Source organism: Poecilia formosa, unplaced genomic scaffold (assembly GCF_000485575.1).
Source record: "Poecilia formosa unplaced genomic scaffold, Poecilia_formosa-5.1.2 Scaffold53, whole genome shotgun sequence".
Lineage (NCBI taxonomy): Eukaryota > Metazoa > Chordata > Actinopteri > Cyprinodontiformes > Poeciliidae > Poecilia > Poecilia formosa.
Genome location: NW_006799992.1, coordinates 1,753,063 through 1,768,409, shown reverse-complemented (window position 1 = coordinate 1,768,409; position 15,347 = coordinate 1,753,063). Strand labels below are relative to the sequence as shown.

The 15,347-nt window shown below is 37.8% G+C and overlaps 1 protein-coding gene across 1 annotated transcript; it reads left to right on the top strand.

The window, feature by feature from the left end:
* Nucleotides 1-4,639: 4,639 nt before the first annotated feature.
* On the top strand, nucleotides 4,640-13,680 carry blk (BLK proto-oncogene, Src family tyrosine kinase). The gene is made up of 14 exons (XM_007552936.2): nucleotides 4,640-4,728; nucleotides 5,726-5,805; nucleotides 5,907-6,003; nucleotides 6,115-6,145; nucleotides 6,511-6,604; nucleotides 6,702-6,800; nucleotides 7,962-8,065; nucleotides 8,176-8,325; nucleotides 8,725-8,877; nucleotides 8,974-9,153; nucleotides 11,150-11,226; nucleotides 11,965-12,115; nucleotides 12,670-12,801; nucleotides 12,966-13,680. The coding sequence occupies exons 3-14, from the start codon at nucleotides 5,908-5,910 to the stop codon at nucleotides 13,166-13,168; spliced, it is 1,470 nt and encodes a 489-aa protein (XP_007552998.1). The 5' UTR covers nucleotides 4,640-4,728; nucleotides 5,726-5,805; nucleotide 5,907; the 3' UTR covers nucleotides 13,169-13,680.
* Nucleotides 13,681-15,347: the final 1,667 nt, after the last annotated feature.

Below are 15,347 nucleotides of genomic sequence, written 5' to 3'. Positions count from 1 at the left end.
GAGGAACGTCATCCGGAGCACAATAATACGGGGCTTTCCCGCAGCCATGTTTACCTCAGAGCAACTTGCCTGCAGAGCAGCTGCAGAGACCTGCTTCCAGCTACAGCGCTGCAGAGTCCAACAGCATGAGTGCTTCAAACCAAGTTTCAACGGCTCTTTTCAACTTTGAAAGTACACTGTGGAGAAATGCAAAACACAAATTGGACATTAATCAGAATAGATGTCATGATCTTATAATGAGTATTCTCAACGGCCTATTGATTAAAAATTAAAAATATGTGTCGGTAATAATCTAAAATCAACAAAAATCAGTTCATAAGTGAAATGATTTGCAATGAGGTAAAAGTAAACGGAAGCAAATCTTTTGGAATCATGAATAAATGTAAATACAAAAGACACTACAAATGGTTAGCAGTGGCCCTGTTTAGATCATGTTATCATGGGATACCCTCGGCAAAAACATTCTCGGAGTGTTGCTTTGGTTCATTCGTGCACGCTTGAGGATTCCTTTAATCTTCCATAGTTGCTATTTGAAAGTGCCTAAATGTTTGGTCCCACAAATCGCAGCCAGAACTCCTCCTTGGAGCTGCTGTCTCCAGCCGAGCTTCCACCTCACAGAGCGAAATAGGTGGATTTTTCAGAAAGACAATGGCATGGGTCAAAATCACGCCAAAGCAACTGTCGTTAGCAAGAAAAGCTTTCATGACGATCTTTACAGAAAGATTATTATCTACATTTATTTCTCTGGACATTCGTCTTCATTTCACATGACTTATTTCAATGACTGATTTGTGTTGCCTGGATATTGCTTGTGTTGCTTCCTAAATCTGGTATGAATTTCACATTAAAGCATGCTGCAAAACAGCTGCTGATGTTAGCTTGAAGGACAATTAGGTTTGTCCGAATGTCTCTCTCTAGGGACAGCAACGCTGTGTGTTCATTGAGCGGTGGAGGTGGATTGTTGCATTTATTGTTCATCACCTGTCTTTTTATGGCAAATAGAAAAACAAGACTTCTCACTTCATGTGTGACAGAGGATAGAAGTGGTTCCCACACAGACAGGAAGTCAAAAGGGGGCCTCTTGTGATACAGAGGGGGATACATAATTAAGGATGGTGTGTTTGCGTGTGCTTGCAAGAGTGTGTATGAGTAAATCACATCTTGGATAAACTAAAGAACTGCATTCCTTCCTTTAAATGTTTAATTTTGCACAATTTTGCATAAATTCTGTGTCACACACCCAAAAGTATGTCTTTCAATCTTCTTTGCTTTAACTTCCATTCATTTTTCATTCATCTCTATCACTCAACCATGACCTTTACCCTAAACCTAACCATTACCATGACCAGTATTTGTCCAACCCTAAGCCTAACCTTAGTCCTAAACTTAACCTCTAACCCAATAATAGCACCTCAACTTTATTAACATTCACAGTTGTTACCATGCAAACAAGTGCACACAAGAGACATTTTCATTTTCATACAGCACACACTCACAATAATAATGGGAATTGAAAGCAGCAGTTGGCAGCATGTATATGCTGTTGGCACAGAGCTGGTCAGAACTACATAACCAGAAAAGACCCACGCTCCCTTTCTTTCCCACTGTTGTTCAGGTTATCCTGTGGGGCCACTTATGACCCTTCTGCAGGCAGGATGCAATGTCTGGGGACCCCAACAGAGCCGTACACAAGCATCCGCCAAGCCCTGGGAAGAAAACAAGGGCTGATGGAAAAACTAGAAGAAAGGAGTTTAAAGAGGAACAACAGTTAAAAACCAGGACGCACTCAATAACACTCACCATGCACCTGCAGCCCCTGTGTGTGTGTGCGTGTGTGTGTGTGTGTTGTTCCGTCAGAGAACTGCAGCGCTGCACAGTCCCCACGCACAGCACAGGTGGTCCAAACAAAAACCTGTGAAGTGTTGCCCAGAGAGTAATATCTCCATGTTGCATGTTGCAATAAGCCCCCCCATAGGAAACAAACACTTCCAGTGCTGTAAGATTTATTCACCCCCCGCACTTACAGGTTACAGTATAATGTGAATGATATCTTCCTCACAAGGCTCTTTGAGTCACTCTCAACAACTTTCCACAGTAAGTTACCAATGAGAAGCACCAGGACATGCTGGTGTTACGTATCAATGAAGAAGACGGGAGAATCCCCTCCTCTGTGTATTGTGTGGTGAGAAAAGGAAAGAGCTGGTTAGCTACTATGGAGTGGGAAAACCAAAGCATTGTTACAGTTTGATAGATTGACCACTCACCGGTTTGCATTTTTTGTCTATAATTTGACTGACTTTGCATCTACGTTCACATCTGCACACTCTCCCCCGTAACCCCTCCATATACAGATGTAAAAACAAAACACAATAAAAATCCCTAAAGGCCAACACTCATAGAATCATCTTTCTGTGTGAGGTCACAGTAAAGGTCGGTTATGAATAGAAACTAAATGATTTCAGGAAGGACTTGTTGAAAAGGAGACGAAAAAGGCAATGGCCTTCAGGAGGGTCTTAGATTATAACAGGAGTGTTTACACCCCCTGGTGTCAAAACTGAGCAAAAACACTAACTGCAAACGAACACAGAAATCGACCTGTTCGTCCCTCGCATAACAAGTTACGGCTGAGGAATAAAGGTAGCCATAATCTTTTAAAATTCACACAATTGCCTTTCAGGGTATGAGGGATACATATTGTGTTCTGATTAGGTCTTCAAAAAGGATAAATTCAACATCAGATGAACAGAATCGGACACTTTATAGTGTTTTACACCTCATTTACCAAAATCTAAGGCCACACCTATCACCAACTTATTGCTCAAGTTATTTAGATGGTCAGCAGAATACAACTTCCTGTGAAATATGATTGCATTAAGTATTTTTAAAGCAAAAATCTGAATATTCAGCCTTGTTAAGTCTGTCTGCTTTAACAAAAGAAGTGAAGACAGTTAACCTCGGAAGTTACCTAACTATGAAATAGAGTTCACCTGTGTACATTACACTCAGTATAAATCCAGCAACCTTAGAAATTTGACAGAGAACCAAAGTGAAGAAGAAACATCATGAAGACCAATGAAAGAAGCAGACAGATAATATGATGGCGGTTGTATTTATTTCTTGAGCAGGCACAGGAAAGAAGAATGATGATGAATGTAAATAAATAAAAGGCCATGGAAAATATCCCTAAACATGCAACCAGAGATGCTACACTTTGGACCTCAAGAAGTTCAAATTTTAGAATGGTCCAACTAAAAATCAAACCTTAATCTATTTGAGAATATGTGGCAAGACTTTTAATTTGGTCTTCATTGACTTTCTAACCATTGCGACTGTTTTGCAAAACAGAATAAGCCAAAATTTCAGTCTCTAGATACCTCTAAAGATGTATAGCTGAAAAAGGTGTTCCTGCAGTATGCTAACTCAATAGGGACTGAATAGAAATGTGTGCCACACTTTTCAGATTTTTTTAATTTGATCTATTTTTTTTATTATTTGAAAACAATTTGTTTATTTACTTCCACTTTACAGTTTACCGCATAAAATCCTATTTATATAAAGCCAGAAGCTGTTAACAGAACAAAACACAGAAACACCAAACCACCAATTTAGCACTGAAATGGAAGTCTCTCTAGAGACCTGGGTGTGTTGTGACCACAAATAACTCATCTGTAAAATGTCCTCAAGCAAAATTTTACTGCTTGGCCAAAGATTAATATTGAATCAGGACAGCAATCACAAACACACTCTCTCAATCATAACAGAGAGACTGAAGTAGGATTTCCAGGGAGTTGTATAAAATTGGAAGATTTCTGAAGACCATTACTTTACAACTGCTAAAGTGTTTTTTATTTTACTTTTTTATTTTTTGCACTAAATGTTTTCTGTTCAGGATCATGTTCCTCAATTACCTAAAAGTGAAAGAGGATTCAACTGACATAGTTCATATTTTTTGTAATCGCTATTGGCAGTGATGCCAAGTCTTTATTTCAATGATTCATCACTATTAATAGTGATGGTAAATAAATAAATATATAAGCCAGTCAAATAAAGACAGATCTACTTCCTCGTTTTCTCCCCAAACAAATAAACAGTGGCAGCGTGTAAATGTGTACGCTTCACTTAGCTTATGAGATGTGCTGTAGAGATAAAGAAAAAAAAAAACACAGACCACTAGAGGAACTGAGAAATGTGTCATGGAAACCTTACAGCCTATTTTACTCACCACGCCTAAAGTTAAGACCAACTAGCTGTAAAAAGACAGGAGGTACAAGACTGTTTTTTTTTCCACAGCAGATATAAAATTTAGGTGCAAGGGCATTAAGTTGATTTGGAGCAAAACTTGATATGCCTTGATAAATAAAACTTTGTGACTGCTGCACCTGAGGATGAATACTGTTGTATTAATTTAGAGGCTAAAGGGCTAATAGATGTTTATAACAAGTAGGGAGATAATTACAGGCCAACCTATGCTGCTGCATTTTTCCAGTAAACTCTGCACTACGAACCCTCAGGGAGGTCTGATCCCTCTGTGGGAGAAAGAGAGAGAGAAACACAGAGAGAGAGAGAGAGAGAAAGAGAGAGAGGGAGAGAGAGATAGAGAGGCAGACAGAAAGAGAGAGAGAAACTTTCTAAACCAGGGTGAGTAAGCGAGTGAGAGTGACACACTGACGAGCACTGAGGAAACTCAAGACATTTTGCAACTGAGTTACTTCTGAGGACAAACTGAAGGTAAATACCTCCTGTGTTATCATTTTCCTAAATTAAAAAGTCATATATATCATCCGTTAGAATTACTGTTACAGATTTATTAGAAAGAAGCGCGCCACAAGCATTTGTGTTAATAATTACAAGAGATGACGCAACATAATGTTTTACTCAGGAATCAGAAACTGATAGAGATGGTCACATTATCTAATTATGGCAAGTAATTTACAGTGAAAATTTGAAAGGAAATATATGTTGTTGAAGGTAAAATATTTGCATTAATGTTAGTATAAATGTTATACAAAGTTGTTGTAGTTCTTCCTATTAATTAGTGGTTTTACCTATAAAACTTTGCAAAGGAATCCGTGTGCTGGTACCAGCAACCGAGTTTAAGAAAAATATATTTTTTGTCTAAGAACAAATTTAAAGTTATAATTTTTAAGGTAACGTTCAAAGATTTTATGACAGAGCGGAGGCAGTAATGTTTAATGTTTAATGTTTAATGATAATTGTCTGCTGGGCACAAATGTTGCTATTTATGCTCATTTGCTTTTTAAGCTATAAAATTCAACTCCCGCAGGAAAGAGAGAATCTTTTCAGAAGACAAGCTAGAAAGTTACACATGCAGTTTAATCGAAAGAAAACAATAGTTTGTTTGAATTTTTCAATTTCTGATGGTTTGAACATGACAATAGCAAAAACTATAAATTTAACGTGCTAAACACTGAAAAACTTGTCTGGAACAGAACATGACCTTAATGTAGATAAGGAGAGTTAAATGTGGATTTCTGAATCAGCTTCTTAGCAATTTCACTTGTCTATTTTTATCGCAAACATGAGAGATGCACATTGATAAAGTGCTACTCAGTAAAGGTGCAGAAGTGTTGTCAACTTCCTCTTTCCAGAATTGTTTAGTTTCATTAGAAGACCATTTGCTAAGAAATAAAACCAAAAATAGTTGGCACAAAAAGAAGAAGAAAAAAAAAAAGCAGCGGCTTCGAATGCTTTGTTTGTTCTTCAGACTGGGCATGAGGTCAAAGACGTGGGCCTGCAGTGGGAGGAGTGGAGACTGAAAATCAGAAAGCTCATCAGCTTAATCAGGTAAAGGAGAAGATGTTCCATCAGATTTAGTTTTTTTATTATTATTTTTTATTTTTTTGCTGTTACAGCTCAGCTTATGTACCTTCCTTTTACATTCACAGGATGGGCTGCACGTGCAGTGACCAGAAAGACGTAAAAGATGACAATTCATTTTACAAAGTAAAGAACCCCCAGACATCTCACTCATCAAACCGCACAGTAAGTAAAACACTTAAGTGATCAATTTTATCTGCTCAGTACACCATCGATAGTTATAATAAATGCGTGCATGAATACTGATGACAAAAACATACTTTTTCTCTGTTTTAGGGAAACAACGCAAACACCTATACTTCTAACGGTAATCACTACAATTTTCCCTTGCAACTAACTTTCTGCAATAATGCAGTCAACAAGACATTAGTGTGTGTAGGACGAAGCTACTCTGTGTGATTAAAATCGCAGCTTAATTTCCTTCGCTCTCTTCTGGGAATAAGATAAGCAGGGCTGCATGCAAAAGAAAGTAGTTTTAGCATCACGGCAGAGTTAAACAAGGGTGCGTATTACTTAAGAAAAAGGAACAGACTCATATGATGATTATAGAAACGCATTGATTAATAATATAGAGGGGTGTCAAAAAGTGGGTAGTGAAACTAAACAAAGATTTAAGGAGCATGACGAGAAAGAAACAATTATCGCTCTGTTTTTTTTTGTTTTTTTTTTCAGATGAAAATGTGTTTATAGCACTGCACGACTTCAAAGCGACCAACGACAGCGATCTTTCTTTCAAGAAAGGAGACAAGCTCAAAGTTGTACAAGAGTAAGCGTCGTCCCGGTCTCGAAATTCGTGAAGTTTGCTGCTCCTCATTTCCCCCAGTTAAACCAAAATTGATATGTGTCGTATATTGTACTTGTAGGAGCGGAGAATGGTGGCTGGCTAAATCGCTTCTCACTGATCAAGAGGGCTTCATCCCATCTAATTATGTAGCCAGATCAGATACGCTGGAGGTGGAGAAGTATGGGAAAACATTCTAATCTAGGCCAGAAAATAGCACTCTGCGACAGTATTGGCAGCCCTGGTAGATATGTGTAGAAGGCATGAAATAAAATGATCTTTTATTACAGTTGCATAACAAGAATGACTAAAGGGAAAGAAATGCTATAAAGTATTTATTTTTCAACAAAATTACTGGAGGCACTATTATTAACACTCACAAATAGATATAAAGTAAACATAGCTAAAGGAAATTGTCCATGTTTTTACTTTACCTTTTTAAGTTTATCGAAGTGTCTAGAAGCCTTCAATTAGTCAATGACTTCCTGTTTCTTTGGGCTATAAAGGCGATGTGACATAGACTTCCATTTTTATTCAAAGTCTCTGACCACGTAAGAATGACATGAGAGTAAGCCATCAAACCAAGGTATATGTGTTCATCTTCACTTTGTTAGGACAGAAATGAACCACACCCAAGAAGTTAGTCTATGTTGAGAAATGAGGTAGGTGTTTCATTGTATTAACTCAAAAAATATAGATTCAAATTCCATACATGCATCAGGTTTTATTTAAATCTCATTTTTAAAAATTTATGTCAGCTTGTATATATATATATATATATATATATACACACACATAGTTCTTAGTACTCAGTGAAATACTTTTTGCTACTGTTGTAATAATCAATAGCAGCTTTCACGGGGTTCTCCAGATATTTTGATAATTTATTCTTCTTTTGAGTTCCAGAACTTTGAAAGACCCCCTTCACATCACCTTAAAATTTATCTCTCTCCATCGATTCAAGCCAGGATCCTAACTGGGCCGATTCAAACAGTTTACTTTTGAAAACCGGAAGTGTTACGTTTCCTAAATTGCCCTAAATCTACTAGGGCAATAGGGCTTAACGGGAAATGAAAAAATACCAGCAATAAAATTAGTTGCTCATATTTAAAGTGAGAGCAACACTTGTTTAACAACTCCAACTGTGACTAACAAGTCTGGACGAGCCCCCAAGTGGCATCTCAGGTTTTAACACTAGTCATTTATTTTCATGCTTTTCTACATGTTTTATCAGGAGTGCCGCAGCTTTTAGCACTCATATTTTAAAGTGCAATTACTACTGTTATGATTTTGCATTTTTGAAATGAAAGTAATAAAAAAAAACAACTGTGTTGTGTCGTAGATGGTTTTTCAAAGATGTGAGTCGAAGAGAGACGGAACGACTGCTTCTGGCTCCTGGAAATAAACCAGGCTCCTTTCTTGTTCGAGAGAGTGAGACCTGTAAAGGTAAGAGCTTGCAAAATTTAGTGCCCTATTAAAAACAACACACAATCATTGGCTTCAAACAGTGATAGGTTTAATAAAGAAAACCGATTCCTCTCGGTTCTTGCTTTCAGGGTCGTACTCGCTGTCGGTAAGAGACAATGATCAAGAACAAGGAGATGTGGTGAAACACTACAAGATTCGCTGTCTGGACAAAGGTGGTTACTATATCTCCCCTTCCAACACCTTCCCATCCTTACAAGAGCTGGTCAAGTACTACACCCGTAAGTTTACAACACAAGTACATGCAAAGTTTTCTTTTACGTCATAATTTCAGAGTTACGTCGCATAAAAACGGACACCTATGTGGACTTCAGAATGTATTAATCACAACAGATGTGTCGTTTTCGCTGCTATGAATTTTAACATCGGTATCTGACTTTGAATGAAATCAGGAAACTAGACCCTCAAGATGCATTTTGCATTTCCTGTAAGTGTGTTTAGATAGCCCTACCTCTCCTGTGACTAAACCACAAGATAAACCTAGTAGATGTCTGCCAAAGCACAGCTGCTCCTGATAAAAGGCGCTCATGCAAGCAAGCATAACTTTGCTCTAGCTGTCACGGATGGAAACAAAAACATTTTCTCAGTAGTTATCATACATGTATCACGCTTACATGCAGGGACTGCAGACGGGTTGTGTCTTCGACTGTATGCTCCTTGTAAACAAAAGGCCCCTCAGCAGCCGTGGGCTCAGGATGAGTGGGAGATTCCCAGAGAGACGCTGAAAATGGTGAAGAAACTCGGTGCTGGGCAGTTTGGAGAAGTTTGGATGGGTGAGGAAAAGAAAAAACTACCTTTCACGTTCAAAGGGGTCTCATGAGCTCGAAAAGGGGAGTGAATTAATTAATCTCCATGAACCTCCTTGGCAGGCTACTACAAGAACACCCAGAAGGTTGCAATCAAGACGATGAAAGAAGGAACGATGGAGCCGGAGGCCTTTCTTCAGGAAGCTAACCTCATGAAACAGCTGCAGCATGACAGGCTCGTACGACTCCATGCTGTTGTCACCAAGGAGCCTATTCTCATCGTGACTGAGTTCATGGTGAACGGTAAGAAATATCAAAAGGTTTGCAGATGAATATGTTATGAATCACAGTACTAATATGGTTGTAAACAGAGAGCCGAATATGCACACGTACCGAGATTATTTCTCTTATCGAGAGACTTTGTCTGGACTTTATCGAGTCCAGAAAACCCCAAAGCGCTTCACACTACACTCAGCCATTCACACATTCATGCACACATTCACAACCTGATGGTGCGACTGCATAGTAGCCACAGCTGACTTGGGGCAGATAGAAGTGAAAGCGAGGCTGCCATGCACAGGCGCCGCCCGTCCCTCTGACCACCAGCAGCAGGTGGTCAGAAAGACTGAGGCAGACCTAGCAGAGATCTGAACTGGCAACCCGTCGGTTACAGGGCAAACTCCTACCCCTGTCACCGTCCTCCTCCCAAAGAGACCAAGAAAATACACGTCTAGATCATTTACTGTGTACAAAAGAATTAACTACGTCACTTATTGGTGGTGGATGCCTCTCCACAAGTTTTATATTATCATTTCAATGGGGCAATTATGCACCTTGAGGAGCATCAAAAACTACTATTAACATTGACCCTGATCATTTTTTTGTGCAAAATCACTCAAAATTAGAAAAACATATATGTATAGTGTAGATTTTTTAGATTTTTTGTCCATCTAACATACTGTATTTAGCTTGTTAGAGTTACAGTATATCAAACAATCTCTTTGCAAGAATGAATATGATTTTGAAAGGATTTTAACAGAGGAGGATGAAAAATAGATATAGAAACCAAAATGCTGTAGTATTCTAAAAAAAAACACACTTTGTAGTTGAATGCATTATTCACAAATAGATTACTTTATTTAGTTTTAAAAGGCATTTTAAAGGCACATGGAAGACTTTAAAATGGAAAATGTCTGAAAAATAAAAGCTTCCTGCAAAACCATAATCCCATCCCATTTTTTAATTTTTTAATTTTTTGCAATATGCATTAACACAGAGTTTGAGTTTCTTTTCTTTCTTTCTTTTTTTAAATCTGACTATTTATTTCGAGTGTGATCAGCTATGGCAGCCATGATAAACATTGCTTGTAAATTTGTTTGCATATACTGTTAGTAAGTTTTTATGAAAAGATTAGAGAATTTTTTGTGTTGGTAGACACAAAAAAACAACGCTCAAGGTTCAACAGAAAATACTGTGTGACACTAGCATAGTCTGCGGCATATTCTCTATTGCTAGGTAGAAGGTTAATCTGTGAATAAAAAAAAAAAGCCAATTTCGGAACTGCAATAAGACATGAAACAATAGGATTGTTTTCTTGATCGTCACATTAGGAGAACAATATTTACATTGTTCTCCTAATGTGAGAACAATCTTCCAAAATAAATTTTGGAAGATTTATTTTCTTCCAAAATAAATTAAATCTGCAGTAAGAATGTAGAAGATTGCTCCTTTCTTTTATTGAAAATCAGCTGATTAGATGAAAGAGCTGCAAGTTTCAGTTAATCAGGACTAACTTAGGAGAGAAGAATGAATTTGCTTCTTTTCTCAGTGTTACTTAATATTTAAAGGAAAATAGAATAAGCTTGTTACATTTGTGCTAAAAAAAAATCTATCGCAGATTTAAATCTGCAGCTGCATTTGAAGTCATGCAAAGTGGCAATACTTTGTCACTTTGCATGACTTAAAATCTGTTTAACTATAAACAGATGCAGACAAATATAGTTTGAATTTTCATTATTTCATGAATTTTGAAGATTATTATGCCATATACATTTATTTTTGTCAAATAACTGTCCATGTGCAGCATGAAATTTTGCTTGTTAGAACGTCGATGATTAACTCGGAGCCTCATTCGTGAAAGGTATCTCACTGAAGCGCAGTACGTTTTATCGCACTCGAGTGTATCACATCATGTAAAAGATCATAAATTAACATTTCTACAAAATGGTGATTGGGTGACATTTTAATCTGCTTAGGTTTTTTTTCCCTGATGGTATCATGTCCCTTTTCTCTCTTACAGGCTGCCTTCTTGACTTTCTAAAAACCGATGAAGGAAAAAATCTCAAGATGAACAAATTGATTGATATGTCAGCGCAGGTGGGAAACCGCTTTAATTACACGATCTCAAAGTTTCATCCTGTAATGCAACATTTCCCTGATAATATTATGAGCGGTTCTGCCATTGCTGCTCTAACTGGTGTAGTTTTTGCCTGTAACTGCGAGACATTAATATTTAGGTGTTTGATTTCTCCAGTCGCCGTCCAGCTAAAAAAAATATTAGGTTTTACTTTTACCTCAAAGCCTATTTATACTCTCACTGTTCTACAGTAAAGCTCTGAACGTTTTTGAGACTGTAGTATAATCTTTGACACCAGTTATGATGTGAACACACATGGAAACTGTCAGCAGTAGCTGTGTGGTTTCTGTGGCGGGGCTTTTCGCTCAACTGGCTTCAAAGCGTCGCACTACGTCAATTATTAACATCCGGACAGGAAGTTGTGCTATTTTTCCATCTACACTAAGCCCCCCCTCCGCCGCCACCGCCGTCAACCCTACACAAAAGTATTTTTCCCCCCAAACTTTCAACTTCCTTATAGTATGACATCCTATTAAACCCTGTTACTACTGAAAGCCCAACTGTTGAACCCAGAACACATCCTACAAATGCTGCCAAGGGAGACCAAACACACACACAGTGTACAAACTGCTGTCCATTTATCCGGATGGCTGTACATAAATATTTGAGATGTATCTAGTCCTATATTAGACACTTAAATTTGTATTTGAGCACATGACTCAGATGACACGTCCGCTTCTCTGTCTCCTTTATGACAGATAGCCGAAGGCATGGCATACATTGAAAAGAAGAACTATATTCACCGTGACCTTCGCGCGGCTAATATTCTGGTCAATGAGACGCTCCACTGCAAGATAGCTGACTTTGGCCTTGCCAGGATCATTGAGTCTGAATACACGGCACAAGAAGGTAAAGTACGAGCAGAAAATGATCGTAACTGCATTTTTATGTATCGTGCAATCAAATTAAATATGCTGCACAGTTTTTATGTGGTTAAATGAGGAATTTTGCAACTTTTAAATTGGTGTATTTTTTAGCTGTGCAAAAAAAAAAAAAAAAAAAGTCTTGAGCCCGTTCTCATTTCTTTATACTGTGCTTCAAAGGAAAAATACTTAGAATCCTCTAAACAGCTCAGTTTTCTGAAAAAAGTTTCAGAAAGAACTCAAACATCAGTTAAATAAGTTACGTCTCAAATTCAACATTTCTCAGATTACTGCTACGGGCTAATTTGAAACAATATGTCAGTAAATACGCACTTGCATGACAACTGTGAACTAAAAATAATCCTCAGTCTGACGAAATATGACGACTGTATTACACATTTCTTCTTGCTAGAAAATGTTCTTGTGGAAACCTTGTTTCTGTCCTGACTGGGTGAATCTTAAGATAAGAATAAAGTGTTACAGGATCTTTCGAGCTACTTGTCAGCAACATGTTTATCATTGTCTTTTTCCAATATTCAGGTGCGAAGTTCCCCATTAAATGGACAGCTCCAGAGGCTATCAACTATGGCACGTTTAGCATCAAATCAGACGTCTGGTCCTTTGGGATCCTACTGACAGAAATGGTCACATATGGAAGGATACCATACCCGGGTAAAAACCTTAAGAAACAATTATCTTTCAGGTTTAGAAAGCATAACGTTTTGAGATACTGATAATCGCCCGTGACTACGTATGTTACGACACATATCATAATACATATAAACAATTGCAAAAATAATTGGGAGTTTAATTTGGCTTTTCTTGGCTCCAACCAGGAATGACCAATCCAGAGGTGATCAGGAACCTGGACAAGTTTTACAGGATGCCACGGCCGGAAGGCTGCCCCGAGGAACTTTACGAGATCATGACGGTGTGCTGGAAACAAAAGCCCGAGGAACGGCCCACTTTTGATTATTTACAGAGCACTCTCAACGATTTCTTTATTGCCACAGAGGGACAATATGAGATGCATCCATAGGTGGCAAAAAAAAAAAAAAAAAAAGAGAGAAGCGCTTTTTGTCAAATAATGGCTGTACCCACCTAGCATCTCCACTGTGACTCATACAAAAGATTTATATAAAATAATTCCTCTCAGTGAATGTCAAAGTTATTTTTGGCTTCTACCATCTACAACGGAAACAAGCGTCAGAAACGTATCAAAGTCAAGAACTTCAACACGGTTTCGCTATGTTGACTTTGTTTCAGTTATAGATGCCTCTTGTTCTTGACTGAAGCGCTGGAATGTGAGTAGGTATCACTAGTGATGATATGTATGTATGTATATAATATGATTAACAAGGGACTAGAAATGCGACGGGGTCATGCACATGATGAACAGCTTTTGTACCTGGGGAACGCAATAGAGGTAAAGCTGGAGGTGAAACATTTGCATGGTACTGAACGCAACAACCTGAGATTACATGCACAATACTTTGCACATTTTTTTCTTCATCTATTTGTATTTGAAAATAAAAAGGCTTAGAAAAGAGAGATTGATGCTTTTTACATAATTGTCGGCATTTGTGTAGTTGTAAGCCGACAGCACGGTTCATCTTCATCACAGACTCAGAATGCAACGGTTTCTTTATAAATAGCAATTGCAAAGGCTTTCTCTTCAATCTACGCTCAAAATATTTCAAAAGGAGAACTTTCAAAGGACTCTGTCAGGATTTAAGAGAGCAAAGTTGTGCTTCTATGCTCAGGATCCCACGCTTAGATAAAATCAATCTAAAATAAGGTCGCATCATCACATATACCATTTGACTGAATTTAGTTTTATTATTGCTGATGGCAAGTGTCAGATAAAGGCAACACGAAATGATTGTGCAACTAACTTCATCTACTTTCTGAATGTTGAAAACCTGTAAAGCTCAATCCGCAGGAAGCCTTCAAAACTAACAAATTACACTAAATTGCTGCAGTTTGGATCCTTTAAACTAAAAATCTCCCTTGGGGTTACTGACAGTATCTCAAAGATATGAGAATGGAATGGCCAAGGCAGCTAGGGGTTAAACCCTGCCATTTCCTGAATGGACAGGAAACAGGAAGTGTGAGTCAGCATTCCTCAAATGCCACGTAGAGAAGAAGGGCCTCAGTTACCAAATTGGGTGACATCTTGACATTTCTTTTCCTCTAAACTTTGGTTTGTAATACTGACAAAAAACAAAAAAACAAAACCAAGGGACAATAGATACTCACTTCTTTTGATTTACAAAATGAACATTTCACAATTATAATGTTCTATTAACTACATTTATTATTATTATTATTATTATTATTATTATTACTACTACTATTATTATTGTTGTTATTGGACTTTGCTGCACACTGACAAAACCCCCCAAAAACAAATGTAAAGCAATAAGGAACAGTACAATTCAAAAATATAAAACAGAAAGTTACAAAATTTGCAGGAATTGTGTTATCCTGCAGGGGTCAGTGTCATGCAGCGTTAAATAATGTCTCCATGTCTGAGAAAAACCTGCAAAACAGATGAGGCTTTTAGAGTAAATAAGGTAATTTGAACATATTGAATCGTGATGCCTTTTGAAACGGGCTTTACTGGGTTAAATTTGAATTAATTCAGGAAGCCTGTCGTTTTCTGAATCTGATAGTTTTTTATTCTTTGTGTAAACATTTTTGATTAAGTGAACTGTATCGTAAATGGATTCAAATGCTTTTATCTGACCACAATTAGAATCAACAGGGTTCAAGATGGGTATTGTTCAATGAAACCCAATGGAACGTAACTGAATTGAAAACAAACTATGAGTTTAGAGAATATTAATATTTAGTAGTTGACACTTTCAATAAGAAGATCCTGGATTTATTCTGCCTGTGGAGTTGCACATTCTCTTTGTGTGTGCAATGGTTCTTTTCCTTGGTACTCTGGTTTCCTGCTGATGTCTGAGAGGTTAATTGGAGGTACAAAATGAGATGTACGCAAGTAGGTAGATGTTTGTGTGTGTCCTGTAATGGGATATTAACATCGGGGTCAAATGCTGACTGATGGTGATCCGTTCTTGTCTCATTACTGCACAGAGTCGCTCACAATTGGTCTTCTGGTTATCCACCTGGCTTTATGGAAATTGATCACATGGCATCAATGGGTTTAGGATCTAAGGGGTTTCTTATCAATGGGTCCGAATTTCAATTAT

Coding starts and splice junctions, on each gene's coding strand:
- blk (XM_007552936.2), top strand. CDS start 5,908: ATGGGCTGCACGTGCAGTGACCAGAAAGACGTAAAAGATGACAATTCA. Junction 8,326..8,724: donor GCTGGTCAAGTACTACACCC/GTAAGTTTACAA, acceptor GCTTACATGCAG/GGACTGCAGACGGGTTGTGT. Junction 8,878..8,973: donor GTTTGGAGAAGTTTGGATGG/GTGAGGAAAAGA, acceptor CCTCCTTGGCAG/GCTACTACAAGAACACCCAG.